Source organism: Peromyscus californicus, unplaced genomic scaffold (assembly GCF_007827085.1).
Source record: "Peromyscus californicus insignis strain IS unplaced genomic scaffold, ASM782708v3 Scaffold_11__1_contigs__length_118956290, whole genome shotgun sequence".
NCBI lineage: Eukaryota > Metazoa > Chordata > Mammalia > Rodentia > Cricetidae > Peromyscus > Peromyscus californicus.
The window spans coordinates 110822906-110848533 of record NW_026294402.1 but is presented as its reverse complement, the minus strand read 5'-3'; the positions used below and the strand labels follow the sequence as shown (position 1 = coordinate 110848533).

Below are 25628 nucleotides of genomic sequence, written 5' to 3'. Positions count from 1 at the left end.
TCACACTCCTTTCCCCATTGCTCCTCCTCCTGCCCCTGAATGCCCAGACGCTTCCTGGTCACAGTGATTTGTGGGATGAACTTTTTCCTAGCATTTTCTTTCCCACCTGGCTCATGCTGGCTCCCTGGAATTTCTTCCATGCCATGTGCAGCCTCTACTGGCCCTGTCTTAAAGATCCCCAGTGTTTCTCTCTCTCTCTCTCTCTCTCTCTCTCTCTCTCTCTCTCTCTCTCTCTCTCTCTCTCACTCACTCACTCTTTATCTCTGTCACTCCTCTCTTCTCTTTCTAGTGTCCATAGCCAGGTGTATGTGTCACTTGATCTTGAATATTTGTAAATCTCTCTGTCAGGACCCGCTATATCCTTCCTTCACTCTAGGTGCTAGGACACACCCCACCAACTTCCTCCACCCTACAGAGTGTTGATGGGTCTTAGAAGTTGAAAGTACAAAGACAGGATTATTGCTTTTACTACGTGGTGTTAACACTCAAAGTTGTGTGTGTGTGTGTGTGTGTGTGTGTGTGTGTGTGTGTGTAAAGAGCAGAGAACAACTCCATTGGCATTTTCCAGGTGCTATATGTCTTGTTTTTTGTTTGTATATTTGTTTGTTTTATTGTTGGTGTTGTTATTGTTTTTTTTTTTTTGAAACACAGTCTAGGCTGGCTGACTGGTGAGCTGCAGGAATCCACTCCTTTCTCCCTCACTAGTTCTGGAATTACAAGTGTGCTTCCATGCCCAATGTTCTGTTTTATTCATAGTTCTGGAGCTCTAACTCTGGCCATCATCCTTGCAGGTCTTGCCCTTATCCACTGAGCTATCTCCCAAGTCCTAACGCTCAATTTTTTTAATGAAAATGCAACATTTTCAGAAGATTCATTTGAAGGTTCCTCACTATGTTTTGCTCCAAATAAGTGGAAGGAAAAAATGTAGAGACTGTATTAGTCTCTTGGATGCTGGAATTTTCTCTAATAGAGCTAAAATATAGGATTTCCCCTCCCAGCATTTTCTTTAGGTGACTGTCATCCTGGGCAGAAATAGCAGGATGTCCCTCTGAGTGATCTTACACAAGGCATATGCCACTCAAATTCTCCGAGTCACCCTTCTTTAGAAACACACCCTGTGTCCCATTCCTCCCTTACTGTGGAGACATGGTCCCCAACCCTCAGCCTATGCCTCAATGCTGACAGCTGCTTTCCTGAGGTGCTTGTCACCAAACCTGATGATCTGAGTTCAATCTCAGGAACCAGATGATGGAAGGAGAGGACTCCTGGGAGGTGTCCTCTGACCAACTCATGCATACTGTAGCATATGTGCACCCACATGCGCGCACACACACACACACACACACACACACACACACACACACACACACACAAAATCAATCAATCATTCAATGTAATTTAAAACTGAAGTCATTTGCTTAATCAGTTTTTCTAGACAGCCAATACATGCATCTCTCTAAGATTATCCTAAGTTATTTCCCAGTGTCACCTTCTGGACAGAGTTTGCTTCCCTTTTTTATTGCCTGGGTTCCTGATACTTACACTGTCCTCTGGTCCCAGTAACATCCCATCCTTGTTTCATATATTCACCCATGCCCTAATAGCCAGTGCCTTGTCTCTTACAGAGTCCCTGGGACACAGGCAGGGTGGTGCAGTAGCACTGTGGATGATAACCAGGATGAGTAATGGGCTCTTGTTATCTCTCATTGATAAATCAGAAGCCCCATGCCCCATCTGCTAGTCACTCTGTGATACCGACTGCTTGTTAGGGAGAAGCAGCTGGCCAGTGGATACCTTACCGTTTTGCCATAGTAGGAATTTTAGCTGTGATCAAACAAAATAGCCTTTCACCTAACAAGAACATTTGCTTGTGTTTTCTCCCACCCATCTACTTATTTATTTTGTCTTAATCCTAAATCCATTAGGGATTTAACTAATGTTTTCCAAATGACATTAAGAACTCCTGCAGATTAACAGTATTCATGGGAACAAACAACAGTCTTTTGAAAATCCTTTTTATTTTTCTGTCCATAGATTTTAGGTTTTTTTATTCTTTTACTCAAAGAGATGCTTTCTTCTTTCTTATCAGTATAAGATTTGACATAAAAATATGAAATAAACAGCCGTTCTGTTGATTTTTAAAGATTCTTTCAGGATCCATACAAGTCCTTTTCTTTTTTTTTCTTTTTTTTTTTTTTAGGAAGATGGGTTTGATTGCAATTCTTGAACTTGACCAGTTCAAGCTGGACTTGAGTGCTTCTGACATAATCCCTTAAACTCTGCTGGATTACTTCCCTTTAGCTCTTGCTCTATAAGGTGTCTGTTGGCTTTAAAATCCACATAGCTGGCACTGGAGCTTATCACCTAAGCCACTTAGACCTCAAGTTCCACTGAAGAGCTGGTCTCTTGCCAAGCTGAAATATCTGTGCTTTTTAGTACCCAGGCCCTAACGCTAAGATTCTCACCAAGGGTGGAATGCATTTCACTTCTCTTGGTGAAAAGATACCACATCAGCCTCCAGACTTTGGTCAGTACCAAGCAGTTGATTAATGCTTGGGAAAACAGCTTTCTATTGACGTCTGCAGTGGGTTCTGTTCATTACCTTTTCTCTGTAACTCCCTCTTAGTGACCCCACAGAATGAGAAGACACCAGAGTTTGACTGACCAAGAGAGTCCCCTTATTGCATTCCTATTGTGGATGTGGTCAGAGAATAAAGAAAACATCAAAGATGAACACTAAATCTTTCTCTCCCCCCCCCCCAGTGTGTGTGTGTGTGTGTGTGTGTGTGTGTGTGTGTGTGTGTGTGTGTGTGTGTGTGTGTAATCTCTGTCCCTCCTTCCCTCTCTCTTCTCTCTGGAGATTCCTTTCCATCTATAAGTGAAGAGAACAATACCAGTAGAGCAGAATATGAGAGGCAGCCATGAATTTGTAGCCTTATCAAAACTCGGTCTTCTGCTTGTCCCAGAAGTCTACATTTGCAGCTGTTCTACTTTGCTTCTCTATTGCTGTGATAAACACATCCAAAAACAACTCGAGGAGGAAAAGTTTCATTTGGATTATACATCCTGATTACTAGCGCATCTAAGGAAGCCAGGCAGGACTCTGGAGTCAGGAACTGGAGCACACAGTGGAGGAGAGCTGCTTACTGGCTAGCTCCCAATGGCTTGCTCAGCCTGCTTTCTCATACAACCCACGTTCACCTGCTTTGAGGTAGCACTGCCCACAGTGTGATTGGCCTGCCCATATCAATCATTAGTCAAGAAAATGCTCACACAGACTTGTCCACAGGCTTATGTGATGGAGGCATTTTCTCAACTGAGGATCCCTCTTCTCAGATGACTCTAGCTTGTGCCGAGTTGACACAATAAAAACCTGACATAAACAATTATGACCAAAAAAAAAAAAAAGTAACATTTTCAGTTCTCTAGGCATGGGTGATCCTATGTGGTCTTTGGTGTGGTAGCATCAACCCCCTCTGGAGCTGACTTTAGGACCCACTGTAGACCAAATACACACCAAACCAGGAGTGAGTCCAGCCAGCTCCTTTTCAAAAACCCTTCCAAGTAATCCTGTCACACAAATGGGCTGCCACTCCAGTCCATCAGCCCATCACAGGCTGTGTGCAAAGCGGACTAGAATTTAGTTTGTCACACAAAAAAAGGATAATGAGAGATAATGAAACTGAGGGTAGAATGGTACTAAAGTGATTATGATCTTCCATCATTCAAACTTTTCCTCCCTTCGGGAATTCCGTTACATTTGCTACTTGATTTTGTGAGTCTCCTATTTTTCCATGATGTGTTTTGAAGTTCAATAGAATTGGAGTAAGATTGGAAATAAGTACAGAATTGGGCCCCTTGGAAGGGGGAAATCAATATCTGGATTTGAATGGAAGTACTTACTCAAAACTGTCAGTACAAAATGATCTATTTCATGACTCCTAGAAAAAATTAAATCAGACCTGCCAGAGCATGGGCAGAGCACATATTTCCACCTCAGAATAGTGAGTTACAAAGTGGTACCCTTTCAGACATAGAGGCCTAAAGCCCGAAGGAAATCTCAGGAGTCATTCTTCCTCTAGAGAGGAGAGGACCATGGTTGTTTACAAGCATAACTGTAGGAATGTGGATGGAGAAAGCCCTTTAGTATTTTAACATGCTCACACTGGAGATTTTACTCAGACAGTGAGTTCAGCTCTATTTCTTTTTTTTTTTTGGTTTTTCGAGACAGGGTTTCTCTGTGTAGTTTTGCGCCTTTCCTGGAACTCACTTTGTAGACCAGACTGGCCTTGAACTCACAGAGATCCGCCTGGCTCTGCCTCCCGAGTGCTGGGATTAAAGGCGTGTGCCACCACCGCCCGGCTCAGCTCTATTTCTAAAGTGAACCAGCAGGGCTGGAGAGATGGCTCAGTGGTTAAGAGTAGTGGCTGTTCTTACAGAAGATCCAGTTTCAGTTTCTAGCATCCTCAATACAATTCACAACTGCCTGTGACTCCAGTACCAGGGTATCCAACAGCTTTTGACTTCTGCTGACACCTGTATGCACATGGTGCATTTAAATTCACAGAGGCACACCTACCCATAAATAAATAAATACATCTTTGAAATGGACCATGACTTATATGTAAATAAAAAATACACTCTGCCAACAGTCTCCTGCTGCCCCTGGCACATTCCTTTAAGCCCTTAGTAATTGGGATGACTAAATTGGCCCTCTTTGTTTTCCATTGGTGTCAGTAACAGCTAAGAGGATTACTTTGTATTTGGATATGAAAGGGTTTTTTATTGATTTATTTTTTTTTGTAACTGGTGGAATCTAATCCTTATTAGTCCTTTTTGTATTTATAAAATATACAAAATAGGAAACAAAACTCTCAGCTGAGTGCCCAATTTCACACCCGAGTTGACTTTCTTTGACGCGCTAATATATTTCTCTATTTGCCTGCAGACTGAATCTTGTGTAGAGCTGGGAAGACATTTCATTATGTCAATATTCCCTTATTTCTTGTTCCATTCATAAAATACTTTCATTTTTTTCTAAAGTATATATTTTTATTACTCTCTGATCTTAATAACAGATGGAATCCTATGATAAGATGCCTGAGATGTGGCGTTTTTAACACAATTTTGTCATTCAGCTTGATTGACATTTGATCATAATGGTCTAATGAGGAAGCATCTCTGCATTACTTCACTATTTCTGTGATTAAAAACACCATGACCAAAAGCAACTTAAGGAAGAAAGGCTTTATTTTGTTTTATGGTTCCAGAGAAATAAGTCTATTCTGGTTGAGAAGGTATGGGACAGCCAGGAAAAACATGGCCACAGAAGTGCTAAGCTTCCCATTTCAGCCACACTTGGAAAACAGACAAATGAGAGAGACAAACGAAGTGTGGTAAGGCTATATGGCCTCAGAGCCCACCCAGGTGATGTGCTTCCTCCAGCAAGGCTCACTTCCTAAAGGTTCCATAATCTCCCCAAACAGTGCCATCAATTGGGGATATTTCCTAAGCATCCCCTTGAATAACAGATCTGAAATTATGAGGCATCTTACAGTCACCAGAAGGGCATTAATTATCCCAGTGTCCAAGCTATTTTCCAGGTCAATTAAATAAAGACACCTGTAAATGATACCTTATAATACCTTGTTAAGCCTTTCCAGGTTTCTCTAGCATTAAAGCCAATTTTAAAACCTAGAATGCTGAAGAACCTGCCTTGGCTTTAACTATTAGTGTTTTTAAAATGTATTTTTGAAGGCTCATTACATTTGAGTTTTAACTTAGTAAAGCAATTTGTCCTAGAGACACTAAGAGAATCACAGTGAACATCTGCAGAGTGGACACCCTCAGTCCTCAAGGGAGAGGAGCAATGGCTGCAAAGATGAAGAAGATAGAGAGGATCAGACAGCAGAACGCTGCTCAGCACCCATTGACTTTCAGTAGGCTTCTCCAGAGACTCAGAGGGCCTCCTAAAATAAAAGGCACAGAACACTCTTTAGAAGGAGTCTACAGAGCTGAGTGTGGTGATTCGGGCCTACCATGCCAGCACTTGGGAGGCTGGGGCAGGAGGATCCTAAGTTCAAGTTGAACTTGGGAGTACAAATAGTATGTGGGATCATAAACCTCATTTCACACTTTAGGGAAATCTGTCTCCAAATATTCACAGAACAGAAGGGTATTATGAACAGAATATAGGGTTGCTAATGTTTAAACTTTGGTTGCAGTGATAGAATTTCAGGCTCCAAGATGATCTTCGTTGTCAAAGGAAGAGAGTAAACCCAGAGTGAGGGTGACCTTTTCCATGTGGATTCCAAGGATATCTCACAAGGCTGTTTCCTTAGATACTCTTAATTATGAAAAGCTCTGGAGTCCCTATAAATAGCCATGGAAGGATCATAAGTAATTAGGCAAATTGAATTGAGATGAAAGTTGAAAATAGGTAGCCAATGGTCAGTGTTGGAGAAGGTTCTATTAGGAATTAAGGATTCTTGACAGATAGGGAAGATTAAATAGATCCTGGATAAGACTCAGAAGCCTGTGTTATCCCTGATCTGATAGACCTCTTGCCAGTTCCAACACAGCTGTTCATTTGTACATTTCTCTGTAACTCATTATCTCTTCTCTAAGTTCTCCTTTCCAAATTTATATGGTCCTTGCCACATTGAATAGTCTAACACTAAGATCAATGAGGTTTAATTTCAAACAGATTGATTGATTCTAGTATCTGAAAGGAGAAAAGAAGTTAAGTCAAATGATGACATGAAATACTCATTTTCTTTATCCTTGTCTGTGTCTCCTCTGCATGTCCCTTGGCTTCATATCTGATGACCCCAGTCCTCACTGCTCCATGCATAGTAAGTGGCTGGTTTCCAGAAATCTCCATGAGAAGAATGTGTGTTTGAAGTTTGTTAAGGAGGAGGTTGTCATGGAGCCATCACTAGAAGATGTAACATTGTGAGCACAGCTGGGTTTAGTAGATACTTTGCATAATGTCTGGGAAACACAAATCCATTGGGTAAGAGAAATAGAAAAACAGGGCCAAAATCCTAGAAAGGTCTGTAGTCAACCTAATGGTATCTATGCCTTCATCCCTAAATAGAAATTAAAGTCTACAACAAAGCAGTGGAGACTGGAGGACCTTGGTAGGGGCGAAGCAGGCAAACCAGGGGATGAAGGCAAGCAGAAATTTGTTTGAGACATCTGCTGTTTTTATAGCATCACCCAAGGAAAGACTTGCCTAGTGTTTGTTTATTATTCCATTCATTTATTTCTTTCTGGAGTTTCTTTGATTTGGGTTCTCGAAATGAGTATACCCATCCTTATTTTCCCCATGAATGAGAGCATTGAGATTTGAGTTGAAACTGAAACCTTTTCATTTATTTTTTGTCTTGTTTACTATATTGGTTTAAGAAGGCCATCTTAGAGCCCAGAAGATAGCCCAGCAGGTCAAATATTCACTGTGCAAGAATGAAGACTGAATTCAATGCCCAGAACAGGCATACAGACACTGGGGATGGTGGTGTCTATTTGCTGTCCCAGTGATGGAAAGGTAGAGACAGGTGGAGCCCTCAGATCCACTGGTCTCATGTAACTGAATGGGTGAGTTCCAAGCCAGAGAAATGAAACTCGGGGTTAACCCCTGGCCTCTACACACAAGTGCACCTAGGCATACAAGGACACATAAATATACAAATGAACACACACACACACACACACACACACACACACACACACACACACACACACATATACACAAAGAATGTCACCCTCTCTCTGGGTCCTCATTATGTGGAAATGAGATGATTGACTGAGACACCTTTAAGTCTGGAGCTTATGGTTTCTGAAGCATAGTTATGAAGGATAAATAACTTATGTGAATTTAATTTTTTGAGGTCATTGTGGACCCTTCCCACCTGCTTGCTCTATTTCACATTATGTTGATTTTTACTTCCATTTATGTCCTCTTCTACTTTCTTATAAAAATGCCATTCAGGGTCACATTAATGAATGTGTTCAGGAATCACCCCAGCAATTTGAAGTTGTGTGTTAAGATGCATCTCTGTCCTGAACTGTCCTGTGTCTACTGCCCCACAGTAGTATTTCAATAGCCCTCTCCTCATGCTGGCCTCATTCTTCTCATGGCCTCTCTGTTCTTCTCTTCTATCTGGCTTCCCCAGGTTCCCTCTCTTCTCCTCCTCTCAGAAACAAAAGCTTTTGATAGCCCTCTTCACAGCTGTTTCTTTCATCTACTTGCATATCCGTTATCCATGCCTATAGGGACCTGCTGCCTACCCCAAATATTATCATTGCCATTTACAAGAGAAAATAAATGAGCATTTCCTGACCAAGCTGAATTCTGATTATGTCAATTATCAAGAAAATGAGTCTTGTCCTGTAATAATAACCTATGCTAAGAACACTATGTGTTTTCAATAACACCTTAAACTATGAAAGTTTGACTCTTTTTTTTACCACCAAGGAAGAAAAGATTTAGGCATACAAATGCAGATTCCTCCTACCCAACATTTTAAAAATTTAGAGTACACATTATTCCCTCAACCCTTTTACTGAGGAATGATCTTGTTCTGAAGAGTGTTCATTTCATATTGTTTTGAAATATTAAATAGAAAATTGCTTCTGACCCAACTTAAGTAGGAAAGGATTATTTTGAAAGAAAGGCTATTGATACCCATGGGACACTGTCATTTCTCAACTGAGAAATTCTTCTGTTGTATATATACCAAAAGCCATCCCTTCAAAAATGAAATTACCAGATTTTTTTAAAACTAATTTTACTTTGGGGTGTGTGTGTGTGTGTGATATGCATAGTGCCTGAAGAGGCCAGAAGATGGTGTCAAATGCACTAGAGCTGGAGTTATAGGCAGTTGTGAACTGTCCAAATGGATGGGTGCTGGTTACCAAACTCAAGGAGGACGTGCCCTTAATCATGGAACCATCTCTCTAGTCCCAAAATTTCCATCTTTTAGCTTCTCTTCTGTTCTAGAACACTTGAATCTATACCAGGAACACCATCTTCATCATTCACTTGCTTTCATTTGAAGCATAGTGTTAGAATGGTTTATTCTCTTCATGGTTTTGCTTATGCAGGGCTGAGACCTCACACTCAGTGAGACAAGTACCCCAGCGTTGGTCTGTATCCCCACCTACAGTCATTTAGTTCTTAAATGATCTTTAGCTTGATGGATTAGACCAAATCACTTTATTGCCAATCATCTAGATATCAAAAATAAACAAAATACATTCATTAAGTAAAAGCATTCCACCATCTACTAAATTAAATAGTACTATTCACTTGGTTAATATATTAGTATGGCTCTGGTATTAATAATTAATATTCATGAGAAGAACAAAAACATTAAGAAATAAAACCAGAAGAAACAGTCCATTTCTGCAGCTAGATTGGTCTACAGTTAGAGGAGCTAGTTACAGTCAATGAGATTTTCTACTCAATCCTAACACTAAGAATGTTGCTAGAAATCCACTTTTGTATCTAGAAATCATGACTGCTATTATAAGTCTAGAATAATAATATAAAAAGGAGTTTCATTAAACATTTATTTTCAAATTACATTTACTCATTTGTTCAGTGTGTGTGCATGCATGTGAGGGGTGTGTGCACACGAGTGCCTTGGCATCCATGTAGCAATCAGAAAACAGTTTCCAAAAGTTGGTTCTTTCTATTCACTGTGTGGGTCCCAGAGATTGAATTCAGGTTGATCAGTCTTGGAGGTAATCTCTGTTAACTGCTGAGCCATCTCTCTGGCCCCATAAAGTGTTTTCTAAGTAATGTTTCTCAAGATTTACTCTTCTGTAAAGTTAAACAGAGAGAACATCTGTTTGGCTTTGGATTAAACTGGCATTCAGACATTCTGTCTTTCAGGTCACATGAGTGAACAGCCTCAAGCAATGAGAGTGTAGGAGGAAAAGGATAAATACCTGGAATTACTTATACATACTTATTTATTAAGTTGGAATTCTCTGAGGTCTTACCTGACCAGAGTGGAACTTGGAGATAAGCAGATGCCTGGAATCCTGCTTTCATCTCTTGACCAACCCACTGTTGTAACTCAGGCCTTCTGAGGCTTCCTGTTCTATCTACCCTTGTTCATACTATAGTTGGACATGTTGTCCAAAGGACCACCTTTTTTTTTCTGACCCTAGATAATATATTGTTGCTTTTCCATAACCCCAAGGACACATTTTAAGCCCAGAAGCAAATCCCCATCTTTATGCTGTATACGGAATATTCTCTCAGGTTCATGTGTTACCTAAATCCTGGTTCTGCTTAGGAACATGGCTTACTTTACCATACTTTAGATGCAAACGTCACCTGTTTCCTGTGTCTGTGTTCCTGGGACTGGTGTTGCTGGAAGGACATGTGAATAGGCACTGTCTCATCCAAACTTGGTGTGACCTCTTCTTTCTTTTCTTCTTTTCTAGTTTCCATTTGATTTTTTAATTAATATGTGAAGTATTAGGTTTGGGTGTCAGTGAGATGGTTCAGCAGGTAAAGGTGCTCGCCACCTTGATTGACGACCTAAGTTCCGTCCTGGGATCCACATGGTAGAGGGAGGGAACCTCCTGCACGTTTTCTTCTGATCTCCACACACATGTGCACATAAATGGATGAATAAATGTAGTGACTTTAAAACCCTACAAAGTATTGGATTTCACTAAAGCATTTCACTCCACAGTTTGTTGGGTTGTTCCTCTCCACCTTGTCCCGTCGCCCTCAGCCCTGGTGTCTATCAGCCTCTTGTCCACTTCCATGTCATTTGTGTTTTAGCCTTCCTGTCAATAGCACTGTCCCCAAGGGCTGTCTTTCCCTCTCCCATCCCCATCACTATCATCTTTCTCCTTCTCCTCGTTGCCTGAAGACTCACTGTGGCTTCCAATGTTTGTGCCCTTGCATACAGCTTCTGCTTCATTTATACCACAGATTCAGCTTCTTCAGCCTCCTTGTCAATGCAGCCATCCCCCTTAAAGACTGTGGAACCTCATTACAAGACATTCCTCTGGAATCTTTAGAAATAGTGGAAATGGGTTAAAGTTGACCCCAAGATAACAACTATATAATATGGTGTTAGAAGGTAATGGTTTTCCTGACAGCCAGCAAGCAAGTTATTCTTCGCTCTTAGGAACATGAATCTTTTCAATGTCTGCCTCCTGTTATATGATTGAACTGTTGACTCCATTTCTCTGAGCATAGATGGGCCAGGACATTGTGTTTTCCTATCCACACTGGCCACTTCTATACACATATTTGATTTGGATTTCTTGTTGTTTTAAGATTTTTATGTTGACCTCATTGTAGATTCACATGCCATGCCATTGTAAGAAGTTCCATAGACAGGGCAATTGAGGTAGCTCAGCTGGTAAAAGTCCTGGCCACCAAACCTGATGGCCCAGCCCAGACCCCAGGGTGCATATGGTAGAAGGTAAGAATCCACTCCTACAAGTTGTCATCTGACCTACACATGAGCACCATGTGAGCACACATGTACACACACACACACACACACACACACACACACACACACACATACACACATTTTAATAAATAAGTGTAAAAAGAATTTAAAGAAATGTTATGGAGAGGTGTGTGCATATGCTCCAGGGATCCTCAATGGTGACATTTTATTATATCAGAGTATCACAGCCAGGAAACTGACATTTCCATAATCCACAGGTAGTGTCACGACTCCCACACTCACTTTCACTCACTGCTACATGTGCTGTAGTCTGTACAAGTTTATCACTTGTGTAAGTTTTTTTTTTTTTGTCTACCACAGCCCATGTCCTGCAGTTTAATTTGACAGTTCTTAGAGTCATACCTCTCTGCCTATATTAATTCCTCACCCATTCCTACCTGTCTCTTGATAACCATTAATCTGTCCTTATAGAGTCTTGGTTCACCAAAAATGTTATAGACATGGAATCACAAGGCATGCAGTATTTTGGAATTTCTGTTTTGTTTTGGTTTTTTTGATGAGCTCAATATAATTCCACAAAAACAACATAAGCAATTTTGTATATTAGTGTTTCATTACATACTCATTTTTAAGTTAGATTTTTTTTGTCTTTTTGAACAAAAATGTTTTGAGCTTGGTTCTTAGCACTGACATGGTGGCTCAAAACCATCTATAATTCTAGTTCTAGGAGATCCAATGCCCTCTTCTGGCCTCCATAGGTACTGCACGCACATGCATATATACACATAATTAAAACCTTAAGTTATAAAAATGTTAAACTCTTCAAATATCAATCATATTGTCTATGACTGAAGGTGGTTCTATTTTTTCTAGCACTATGTATTCCATTTCTTGACATTGTTTATTTCTTGGTCCAGGCCTTGAGACTATTACTAGAAGAGGTGAGAAGGGGGAAATTAAATTTCATTCCAAAACTCAAACAGAAATTGTTACATATTTCCACAAGTTAGTTGCATTATTTTTGTATATAGATTTATCCATGTTCTCAACTGTGCCCAAGCTATTATTTAATAATAGATGCCATATTTTATCAAAAATGGAGTCTACATCCTTGAAACATTGTCATAATTGACTTCTATTTCTCTCCAGTATGGTAAAGCCTGTTGATTTCATTTAAAATTAAACATACCTTGAAACTCTGAATGAATCTCACCCAGATATGATGCATATTTTTGGTGAGCTAAAATGTAACTTAAGAAACTTATATGAGTGTTCATGAGGGATACTTCTTATAATGCCCCATCAAATTTTGGCATAAAGAGTTTGCTGGATTTATAAAAAAGAGTTGGGAAGTGGTCTTGGGTATTTCCTGGAAGAGGTAATACAAGATTGCAATTGTACATTCCTTAAATGCTTGAGAAGTTCACCAGAAAAGCCAGGTGAAGTTATCTATGTTGTGATAGGTAGTGTGGGGTAATTAATTTGATTTGTGACACAGCTATGAAACCAAGCAGAATTTCTTTGACTTAGTGTCTGTTCTGCTAAAATCTGCTTTTTGGTAATTTGTCCATTTCGCATAAGTTGCCAATTCTCTTGGCATGACATTTTCATAACATCCTTCTCCGTGTTCTTCTTACTCACCACCATACTCTACTGAGCTTTCTGGGTTGACCTCACTGCTCTCCCATGGATAAGCTGTTACACTTACAAATGACCTCAGCCAAGACAGTCAGTTCTCAGTTTTCATCTGGTTTACTGTGACGTTTGTGGTAATTGAACCTCTACCATGCCTGTTTGTTCTCTGATGGAACATACCTATCACAGAAAAAAAAATTAAGGGACGAGAATTCATAATGTCTCTGAAGGGTTGGTTCAGGGGCTAGCAAGATAGCTGAGTGGTTAGAAAAACTTGCTGTTCTTCCAGAGGGCCTGGGTTCAATTCCCAGCAGTCACTTGGGAACTCACAGCCATCTGTAACTCCAATTCCAAAGTATCAATTGCCCTCTTCTGGCCCCTGCAGGCACTGCACACATATGGTACACATAAACATATATTTCAAATTAAAACTTTAAGACATTTATTCATCAACTTCACTTCTATGGCATTTCATTGTGTTGCAATAACAGTGAGCTTTGCACATGCAAAAACTTAATAGTCATTAGATTTTGCAACATTCATTAAAACTGCTTCCTTAGCAAGTGTGAAGGCCTCTGCAGCCCGTGAGTTACGTGGGAATGACCACATTTCACTGAGTGTCACACAAGTGGGAGCTTGTAAATGTCCAGAAGAAAAGCACCAAACTCTTCTTCTTGGTCTTTTCCACACCACAACAGCAAGCAGGCCTCTGTCTAGACAGTGACACTAACTGTACTGCTGCCTCAGTGCTTTTGTATTACAGATTGGAGAGTTGTTCTTAGTGTTGCTCTGGGATAACATGGCCTGCACATGTTTATGAATTCTGTCTAACAAGTCCACTGACAGCTTTCTCATTCCCAGTGGACAGGAGACTCTTGTTGTATGAAATTCTCCACCTACTCTTCAAGGAGAGCTAATTGACCAGTCACAACTACCTCCCCATCAACACCTTAGAAATCAAGTACTTTGTTTCATAGATTATTGATAGCTTACACATTATAAAATAAAAGTTACTGTTCTTTGTGAGTGTTTTAGTTACGTTTCTTGTTGTGGCGATAAAATACCCTGATAAAAGCAACTTCAGGGAGGAAGGGCTTATTCTGAGCACATTCTGGGGTACACAGTACAGTCCATTATGACTGGCAGTGGAGTCAAGGCAGCTCGTCACACGCATCTGCAATCAGGAAACAGAGAGATAGGTGCACTCATGCTCTGCTGGCTTTCTCCTTTTTAAGAAGTTCAGGAACCCAAACCATAAGTGGTGCTGCCCGCTTATAGGGTAGAAGCTCACCACCTCAATTGACTTAATCAAGATAACGTTTCATGGGTGGGTCCAGAGGCTAACCTAGTCAGGATAATCACTCATGGATGTACTTGGAGGCTTGTCCTGTCAAGTTGATGAGTATTACTCATTAACGGTGGACATCTATTTTGCTATCCAGCATTTTATCAGCAAAGGGAAGAAGAGCTGAGCAGGTGGCATAGACCTGACCTCATTTGGCATGCTCTCCTTGGAAGGAGACTCTTTAGTCGTCTTCTCTGCTGATAGACTCATCCGTTCAATGGCCTGAAGACCCACAGAGGGTTCTTAGACTTACTCAGTCGCAGCTGTTATAACTCAGTTAATCAAAGCAAGCAGGTGAATGGTATCATCTTATTACCCCAGGTCCAGGCGTGTGGTATCTCGACTCTGAAATGATATTATCTAATTAAAAACAATGAAGCAGTGTTCTTCAAGCTCCAGAACTGGGGCTGAAGAGATGACTCGGGTGTTGAGAGTGGTTACTGCCCTTCCAGAGGACCCACGTACCATTTCCAGTGCCCACCTAAGATGGCTCACAGCCTTGTAACTCCAGCTCCAGGGAACCCAGTGCCCTCTACTGGCTTCCTGGGGACTACACATGTATACATACAAGTCTACAAAATTAGAAGTCTTAAAAACACACACACAAAACCACAACAGCTCTATTTGAGATACCACTTTATCCGTCTCTCAGCCACTTGCCCCTTGAATCACGGTTCAGGTTGGACCCTGCATCTTGAAGGTTTCGGCTAAAGGAACTCTGTGGTTTTGAAAGTAACTCCCACCAATGTTCTCACATGTTCTTAGCATCATCTTCCATAATCCTTTCTCCTCCAGCTCAGCATCCCTAAAGCTTCCCTGCATGCTTTTCATTGACTTTCTGTATTTCCTGAGACTCAGCTGCCTCTCTTTTCTGAAACATGTTCCATCCTTATGAGTTAATAGATATGACCGACAGCACACACATAAGGTCTATTCATTTTACAACTCCAAATGAGCTAGCTGTTTCAAGTATTTTAAGAAATTCTGAAAGGGTGAACCTTCTTTGGTCCCTCCCAAATATGAAGCCCTTGGTTTTGTTTCACTTTGATAAGGAAAGAAGCCAACCCAGAAATGATTGTTTTCAGGGTTTTTTTTTTTTTTTTTCTGTTTCCTTTGAAACAATCAATGATTACTCAGAACATCTTGTCCCCAATTCAAACAGGCAAAGCCAAGCTACCTTTCTAGTCTTGCATTTTCCCTTTCTCTTCCTGCAATTCTAATGATGCAGTGTCTAGACTACTTGGAACAAGTGAAAAAGTCTGGAATTTATTCCGTGGCTTTGCAAGTGGCCATTCAGCACTTGTACACACATCTACAGCAAAGCCCGTGGCCTGAAGAATATATAGAATTTATCAAGCAGTTACAAGAAAAGACATCCATGAATGTATAACTTAAAACTGCTACTGAGTGGAAATGTTTATACAGATTCATCTGTGTTATCTGCCATTTTATTTTAATGGGATTCCTTTCCACGGCTCAATCAATATTGTACCAAATAAATAATTTGTATTCATAAAAATTATGGCAGATATTTTGTAGCTTTTGGAAGACAACCATTAAAAATTAACTAGTCTAGGGTCGGTGAGATGTCTTCATGAATAGAGGTGCTTGCTGCCAAACCTAATGACCTGAGTACAATCCTTGGGATCCATGTGATAAAAGTAGAGAATAAACTCTGAACTCCTCAATGTACTGTGGTATGGATGCACCACACACATGCCTATATGCATACAATATAAATAAAATGTAATTTAATAATAAAAGCTATAATAAGGCATGGACACCTATTTCTGTGAAATTATCTCATTAAGTAACCCAGAGGATTTGAGTGGTTAAAGTACCTGCCACAAGAATGAGGATCCTTAGCTTGATCCCTGACATCCAAGTCAAGGCCAGGTGTGGTTGTGCGCACCTGTGAACTCAGCCCTTGCAGAGGCTGAAAGTAAATACAGGCCCTGGAGACTGATGGCCAGCCAGTCTAGATGGTCAGTGAGCTGTGAACCACTGAGAGACCCTTTCTCAAAAGATAAGATGGAGAGAGATGATGGAAGAGCCAAACACTGCTTGTACAACCTGGGTTATTGGGTCTGGATGCAGTTTGTGTGTGCTCGCACAGAATTCTAACTGTGTGCTAGGGGAGAAAAGTTGAGCCCTGGGCTTGCAGTCGGTGCCGTAGCCTTTTCCCCTGAGTGCTCTCTCCTATCTTAGCAAGGCTGTCACTTCTTTGGGCTTTACTCTAGAAAGTCTGTCAGAGGAGAGCCTTGCCTTCAAAGCTTATCCACAGATAATAGTCTTAAGAGTCCTAATCCACGAAGCACTGGCTTACTTAACATAATCTGCCCTTAATTTTTAGAAGATCTGCCTGTTACATTTTCTGTGACAAAAGAAAAGTATCCAGAAAGATATTCCTGTTGAATTCTCTGTACTGAATGGAGCTCATCCTGGGCTGTAAAAATCTTTACTGTCTCTGTTCAGAACAGTGATGTTAGATTGCCAAGTGTAATAGGTTAGTCTTTCCAAAAGAAAATTAGAGGTTGCATGTGTGAAGATAGAAAGGCACCCAAAAGAGGCTGGGGAGATGGCTCAGTTGGTACAGGGCTTGTGTTTCAGGAATAAGGACCTAAGTTCAAATCCAAGAACACACATAATAAAAGCCAGGTGTGGTGATATGTTCTCCTCATCTCAGCAGAGGGGAGCTGGGGACTCATTGATCTTTGAGCCAGTCAGCCTACCCTACTTGGTTGAGAGACACTGTTTCTCAAAATGGCAGATAGTTCCTTAGGAATGATAATGAAAGTTGTCTTTTAGGATCTACATATATGCAGATATGTGCTCATACACCTGTATACACACACACACACACACACACACACACACACACACACACACACACGCACACACACAAATGAATGATAAAGAAATAATCATAAAAAGTCAATTGGTGAGATGTTACCATCTTTTCAAGTTTAAAACAATTTTAAAAAATTGTTTAATTGTGATGTGATGTGTGTGTGTGTGTGTGTGTGTGTGTGTGTGTGTGTGTGTGTGTGTGTAAGAGAGAGAGAGAGCTAGAATATGTGGGTTTGTGCACATGAGTGTACTGTCCACAGAGGCCAGAAGAAAGCAATAGATCACATGAAAGTGGAATTATAGATGGTTGTGAGCCACCACAGGGTGCTGGGAACCAAGCCCCAGTCCCTGGAAGAGTGCCAGTGCTCTTAACTGCTTGCTGTAAAATGAACCACTCTCCAAACTCAGACTTCTGAGGAGAATTTGAGTGTGAATCTCTCCATATGCCAATCACTTTTTTGCCATGTTCTAAACCCAACTGAATGTTAGCAAAGGAATGAAGACTTATTGATTCAGTTTTACAGAGGCAAAACACAGATGGGGCTTTGAATAATCCAGTCATTTGAGGAAGCTTAGCTATGAATCACATAAAATGTTCTCATTAACCAGACTGCTTGGGAATGCTTTAGCTTGGCAGGGAGGTCTAAATAATTCATTGGATGCCCATATCAAAGTCTCAGACATGCTTCCTTACAGACACACACAGCAGAATGTGAGGACATCAAAGTGGTGTTCTGTCCCTGGGGACTGGTGACACCACCTCATGCAAATGTCATGCATGATAAGTTATTAGGTCCAGGTGCAAAGTTCATAACTACTAACTCTAGAGTATAAAATACCCCAGTAGGTGTCTTTGTCACTGCCTCCCTCAAATTGACAGATGATGTTGATCCTCTTGCTAGTAGATGGGAAGTAATGCAAGGGACCCCCAAAGTCTAGGAACATGAAGACCAACAATGCCATTCTTCACTGAAGCAAATCCAGATCCACAAGACACAAACCTGCTGAAGATTCCAGGGACAAAAGGATATTTGTTCCCTAGAAATACGGTCTAAGCAAAGGTCCTATAGGAATAAACATTTTGCAAATGCTGTTTTAATCAGCTTTAAGCAAGCTTTTTAAAAGCATGAATCTTCAGCTCCTTAATATAAATTACTATATTCATTTTTATTTGTCAAAGGAGTGGATATATTATATAATGCTGCTCAAATGCATTGGAACCCAGAGTGGTTTTCTCTTTAAACAAGCAATATTTCAGGGGGTGGGGGTTGTGTTTTTTAAAAGATTCTTTTTATTTGTGTGTGTGTGTGTGTGTGTGTGTGTGTGTGTGTGTGTATGTGTGTGTGTGTGTGTGTGTGTGTGTGTGTGTGTGTGTGTACACAAACAGGGTGACTGCTGAGACCAGAGAGGGAATTAGATCTCCTGGAGTTAGAGTTACAGGTGGATGTGAGCCATGCAATGTGTGTTCAGGGAACGAAACAAAGTCCTGGTCCTCTGGAAAAGCAGCAAGTGCTTTTAATCACTGAGCCATCTCTCCAGCAGCACCTGGGGGAGTTTGCTTGACAAAACACATGCCTAGCCAAAGGGTTCTAGATGGGAAATTGTATTTGTCAAAATGTCACTCTAATGTTCTATACTTATTTGAAAATTTGAAAGAAGTTTAATATCTGAATATTTACTGTCTGCTCTAGGGTGCAAAATAATGAGGACTGGCTGGGGAATTTGCTTAAAGAGTGGACAAGAACACCGTGGAGTGGGTGTGGAATTATTATCTGAATGGGTCCAGAATGACTGAGGACCATGAAGCATGTTGATTTGTAATGAAATATATGGGATTTGAATTGGATAGTTGTGTGTGTGTGTGTGTGTGTGTGTGTGTGTGTGTGTGTGTGTGTGTACACATGCCAGTGTGCGATGATTAGAGTGTAACCTGAAACTTGCGGGACTGAGTCCTCTTCTTCCACCATTGAGGGTCCTGGGGATCCAACTCAGGCCATCAGGCTTGGCAGCAAGTGCCTTACCTTTTTCCTGAGACATTTTGCTAGTCTTCCACTTTGTTTTTTATCTTTTAAGATTATTTTATTTTGTGTGTATAAGCATTTTGCCCAAATGTATGTACTGTGCAGTGTGCATGTCTGGTGCCTGTGGAAGTCAGAAGAGGGCATATCCCCTGGAATTACCATTAGGGATGGTGAGAACTGAGCCCCGGTCCTTTGCAAGAACAGCACGTGCTCTTAACTGCTGAATCATCTCTCCAGCTCTGGCTACCCTAATTATTGCAACAAAGTCTCTCATTGAACCGGGGACTCATTGCTCTCAGCTAGACAAGCCAGCCAGGAAGCTCCTGAGTTCCTGCTGTCTCCCTCTCCCCAGCATCCCCCAGATGTGCAGCACTGCACTTGTGTTTTTATGTGGGTGCTGGGCGCTGAACTCAGATCTTTATGTTTACTCAGAAAACACTTTACAGACTGAGCTACCTCCCAGTGTCTCGACTTAGATGCTTTTATTCAGCCACTGAATGATCCCTAAATGGGTCCTAGGAATCAGGAAGAGTCAGAAACAAATAAAACGTAGCTCACATCTTCAAAGAGATGGCATTCTGATCCTTTCATGAGAAAAGTAATGGTTGCCTTAAGAGCCCAAGTGTCTCTGGTGATACAGAGTGCAAGTACAGATAGCACTAAGCCTTTCAAGCAGTTGCTTTGTCCAAATTACAAAATGGGGTTTTGTATGGCTAGGAGATAAACTTGGTTATTTGTTTCTGTGTAGCACCGAAGATAATGGTGTGGCTTGTTTGGTTTAGGGTTGTTTAATTAAGACTGATCTATTTTTAGCAAGCACATACAATACAACTGTGTTTAGTTTAGAATGAGGATGAGTTTATTTCAAAGTCACTTTATTGCTCCAGTGTCGTCTGTGAATATTAAACAACCCCGGCTGAAGGGCTGGTCTTCCTTCATTCACAGTACACCTCCTGCACCAGTAGACACGGAACAAGTAGTTTGGGTTTACTGTTTATCTATGGCTTTACTATTTGACCTCAGTCATCTGAGAAGGATACAGGACCACAGACTTCAGATGTTCCGTGGAATCAAGTCTTGAGCCTTTGTGAGAGAGGAAACCTTGCCTCATGGCCTGACTCTAGTTCTGCAGCTTTGTGACATGGCTCGAGATTTAGGAGCCAGAAAACAAACGATTCCATCATTTAGTTTACAGAGTGTAGGGCTGTGGATTTACAGGAAGACTATACATTACAAATGGGAATACAGATCATACTTAATTCATATATATGTGATGTGTGTATGTGGTGTGTGTGTGTGTGTGTGTGTGTGTGTGTGTGTGTGTGTGTGTGTGTAGGGGTATGTGTATATGTAGGGGTGTGTGTGTATGTGTATGCAGGTGTGTGTGTGTGTGTGTGTGTGTGTGTGTGTGTGTGTGTGTGTGTGTGTGTGTTTGTGTGTGTCCACATAATTTTTCTGGAATTTTCCCTTTCACTGCAGAAAATATGTATCTGTTATCCATAATACATTTGTTAGAAAATATCATAACTTACCCAAAAAGAATATTTATCATTTTTAATTATGTGTATATGTGTGAAGAATGAGAGTATGTGCAGGTGTCTGTGGAGACCAGAAGAGGGTGTCAGTTCTCCCAGAGCTGGAGTTATAAATGGTTGTTAGCAACTTGGATCCTCTGCAAGAGGAAAATACAATCTTAAAAGCTGAGGCATCTCTTCAGCCCTCTGGACTGTTTTCTTATAAGGTTTTGGAAAGAAAATGCTCATGATGCCTTGAGGATGGAATGGGAAAGGGGGGCAAAAGAGACGTCAGCATTATCTGTAACAATCCCTCTCTCCTTTGCTGCGCTTTGGGATGGAACTCACAGCCTTGTACATTTTAGACAATCACTCTACCACTGGGAGACATCCCTGATCATTTATTTTATATTAACAAAGGTGATGGGCACATAACATTTGCCCATTGATGTATTTCTATGTAAATATTTCTTTCATTGTTCCTCAACATTTTTAGTTAAAAGCATTGCTTGCAAATTATTATGATTCATTCATTCAACAAATGTCTGTCAGGAGTCTACTGTGTGATAGGTCCTAGCAACAAAATGGAGGCAAGAACAGACGTCATCATCACACTTATGGAATTTGTGTTTAGATGGGAAATAGGGGATATTGCAGCTCTTACATAGAGTGCCTGGAGTGACAGCTTGAGGGGGTTGACTGAAACGACCTGTGCTGATATGGAGAAGATGAGCCTGTTACCGACATAGGACCAGCAAGGAGAAGTCACTGTTGATAAGACCTCTCATTGCTGGTGAACATGGAGTTTAACCAGTGATGTGCTATTCATTTTTCAACTTTTTCTATATTTGCAACCCCCAAGTTCATGTGCATTTTTCTTTGATTCTCTCTAGTATATGACTGCTGCTCCTATGCAAGGGACCTACATTCCCCAGTACACGCCTGTGCCTCCGACAGCTGTTTCTATTGAAGTAAGTCCATCCTGTAAACACAAAGAGGCTAGGAAGGAGAAATCTCAGCCATACGAGCCACACGGGTCCCCACAATCCAAGGAATCCTCAGATAAAATCTTTAGGTTATTGTAAAACACATTCCTGCAAGCTGAGCATACAGAAGTCTGCCCATTGGCTCAACCAAACCTACATTTTACTTTACACATACAGTTAACCTATCTTACACAGAGGTATAAAGGAAGAATATTTTGCAGGCCTAGACAGCAGTGCAAAGAACAAACCCTTCCCCATCAAATGCAGAAGACAAACACTCATGAGCAGAGAGGAAGAATAGTTTACAACTTGCTCCTGAGAGTGGCCCCTGGACCAGCACCATGGGATCTCTGTCTTAGTTCTTTTTCCTGTTGCTTTGATAAAAGGAAACACATAACAAAAACAACTGAAGAGAGATCAGACTTGTTCCAGCTCACAGTCCATCCTGTGGTGGGGAAGTCAGTCAAGTGAGGCAGCTGCTCACACCACATACACAGTCAAGAAGCAGAGAGCAATGGATGCATGCGGCTGCTCAGCTTCTCCTTTTCAGTTTGTATAGTCCAGGCACCCACAGTTGGCATTCCTACCTCATTAATGCAATCAAGATACCCCCCACACTGGTGTGTCCTGGGATGATCTCCCAAGTCTTCCATCAAGCTGAGAACTAAAATTAACCATCCCAATCTCACCTAGGAGTTTGTTAGAAAGGGAAGGTATCAGATACCACCACTCTGTTTCCTGAATTTACATAGGTGTTCATTTTAAGATGATCCCTTGAGAATCCAGATGTTCACGAAAATGATACAGCACCTCGATACTCAAACTCTTCTGCCCATTAAATTTATTAGAGGATGATGCTTTAAAAATATGGATTCCTGAATTTGATCACAAGAAATTCTTAATTATTTTACTGGAATATGTGCTAGGTTAGGCATATTTATATACTCCCAGATGATGCCAGTAGATATTAAGAATTAAGAACCAGTCAGGCAGTAGTGGCACATGCCTTTAATCCCAGCACTCAGGAGGCAGAGGCAGGAGGACCTCTGAGTTAATGGCCAGCCTGGTCTACAGAGCAAGTTCCAGGACAGCCAAGGCTACAGAGAAACAAAACCCCGTCTGGGGGATGGTAGTTGGGGGTGGTGTAAGAATCACTGCTTCAGTTGGGAGTGTAGTTCAATCCCACAACACTTACCTAGTATGTATAAGGCTATGGGCTCCATCCCTAGTACCCCAGGAAAGAAATTAACAAAAGTCCACTGTTCTAATGAATGAACCCAATATACTCTAGCTCCCTATAGACAGGAAAGATGTAATTGAATCACTGTGGGTATCATGAATAATGCTGCCATCTGGTCCTGAATGGAAGTAAAGCTCCTTCTCTCTTTTCATTGGGACAAATCCATTTTCATCAGCTCTCATTTTTACTGGATGGAGCTATCAAGTTACAGAGAAGAGGGGAAGGCACTGAGACACATAGATGGTGGTAGGTACTGTCTCTAGTTAAACCACAGACCCTCATCTCTGAATGCCCAAGTACTTTGCTGTCATTTGTGGGCATTGCTTCTCATCAGCTAGAAACTGAAAAACTAATCAATATACCTCCTCGAGTTCATCTTTCCTTCTCTATATCACAACCAGTAACTAGAGTGTGTGTATTTCTCCATGTGAAAATCCACCAGTATTGAGATCAATGGAGGTTTTTGCTAACTAAGTTGGATCTCTGAAAATGTTTACAGATTGACTTCTGGTGTGTAACAAATATATGCTTGAATCCAAGTAAAGAAAGCACCAGAGACAAGCACGGCACTGTTGTATGGCTTAGGAAACTGAGGCCACCACACCCTTAGTGTTTTTAAATTCTTAGATGTAGGATCCAAAATAATGGTATATTAAACAGTTTTTTTTTTTTTTTGCAATACAATTCAGTTCTACATATCAGCCATGGATTCCCTTGTTCTCCCCCATCCTGCCCCCCTCACCTTCCCTCCAGCCCACCCCCCATTCCCACCTCCTCCAGGGCAAAGCCTCCCCCTCGGACTGAGATCAACCTGGTAGACTCAGTCCAGGCAGGTCCAGTCCCCTCCTCCCAGGCCGAGCCAAGCGACCCTGCATAGGCCCCAGGTTTCAGACAGCCAACTCATGCAATGAGCACAGGACCCGGTCCCACTGCCTGGATGCCTCCCAAACAGATCGAACCAATCAACTGTCTCACCCTTTCAGAGGGCCTGATCCAGTTGGGGACCCCTCAGCCATTGGTTCATAGTTCATGTGTATCCATTCGTTTGGCTATTTGTCCCTGTGCTTTATCCAACCTTGGTCTCAACAATTCTTGCTCATATAAACCCTCCTCTTTCTCGCTAATTGGACTCCCAGAGCTCCACCCGGGGCCTAGCCATGGATCTCTGCATCCAGATCCCTCAGTAGTTGGATGGGGTTTCTAGCATGACAATTAGGGTGTTAAACAGGTTTTAATTGGAGTTCAAGGACATGAGATTCGATTACATGGCTTTTGCTATATTTAGTGACTAAAAGGCAGCTATGTCATGAGAAAATTGACAGTCAACACACTACAAGCACCTTGAGCATAAACCTCTATCACATATTTGCGTTTCTGAATGTCTACACCAAAGGAATATGCTACGGAAAGGGCCAGAGCCTTTAATTGGTGTAGAGTTACAGACACATTTAACAAAGCAGCTTATGGGAAAGAAACCTTTCTGGATAGATCTGGAGTGGAGAGGAGGAGCACAGACTATAACTATCCTCTACTGTTCCACCTTGAATCTGTGCTTGTGCAGAAAAGATTTTAGTCATGTTCATGTAAAAACACCAGATGGACATTGGTTAGCATCTATCAATCAGTCAATTGACAGATCACAAACCAATCCTGTTCAGAGGTTCTAAAAAGTACAAAAAATAGCAGGTATTTGATGAGGAACAACAGAACAAGGGTATTTGACATAGAACCCACAGCAGGTATCCAAGGTTAGCCCTCTTCAAGGTGCTGCAGCTGCTGTTTCCCCCTTCTCTCCCTCCCCCTTCTCTTCACCTCTCATCTTCTCCTTTGATTTTTCTGAAGCCTCTAACTGAATGCCTGTTGATGTCTTAGAAAACAAAGCAAAATAAAACAATTTTTAAAAAGGAAGAAAAAAAGAAAGAGAAGAAGAAAGAAAGAAAGGAGAGAGAAAGAAAGAAAGAAAGAAAGAAAGAAAGAAAGAAAGAAAGAAAGAAAGAAAGAAAGAAAGAAAGAAAAAGAAAAGAGAGAGATAGGGGCAGATGCAGGTGGATCTCTGTGAGTTCCAAGCTAGCCTGGTTTAGGTAGTAAATTCCAGGCCAGCCAGGGCTACACAGGGAGACACTGTCTAAAATGAAACACAAACAACAACGAAAACAAAAATTTTATGTAAGAAACTAGAAAGATGGTTCCTTCTATTCTTTCAGTACAGCAAGTTGGTTCTCAGCTCCCAAGTCAGGAGGCTCACAAACATCTTCAACTTCAGTTCCAAGGGATTTAACACCTTCTTCTGGCCTCTGTGGTCTCCCCTGCCTCTCTGTCACACACACACACACACACACACACACACACACACACAAGTGTATATGCACATAGACATATGCATATCTACACATAAATAAAAATACAATACATCTTTAAAAACTTGCTTAGATTATTGTAAGAGACCTCTGACCATAAAAGTAGATGGCTTTTACTGAGGCCAGAGTCCTCTATACAACCACAGTTAAAATAGTTTTCTGACCATAAGAGCTTTCCCAGGACTTCTGATGGCAATGGCCAGCTTACTGCTGTTGTATCATCAATA

At 41.2% G+C, this 25628-nt stretch overlaps 1 protein-coding gene across 14 annotated transcripts in view; it reads left to right on the top strand.

Moving 5' to 3' along the window:
- Positions 1 to 25628, top strand: part of Rbms3 (RNA binding motif single stranded interacting protein 3) — a 1493133-nt gene that overhangs the window by 1458235 nt on the left and 9270 nt on the right. For all 14 annotated transcript variants that reach the window (XM_052723536.1, XM_052723582.1, XM_052723605.1 and 11 more), the window contains one exon: positions 21712 to 21789. In XM_052723536.1, coding sequence (XP_052579496.1) covers positions 21712 to 21789 — 78 coding nt within the window. The remainder of the gene's footprint in view (positions 1 to 21711; positions 21790 to 25628) is intronic.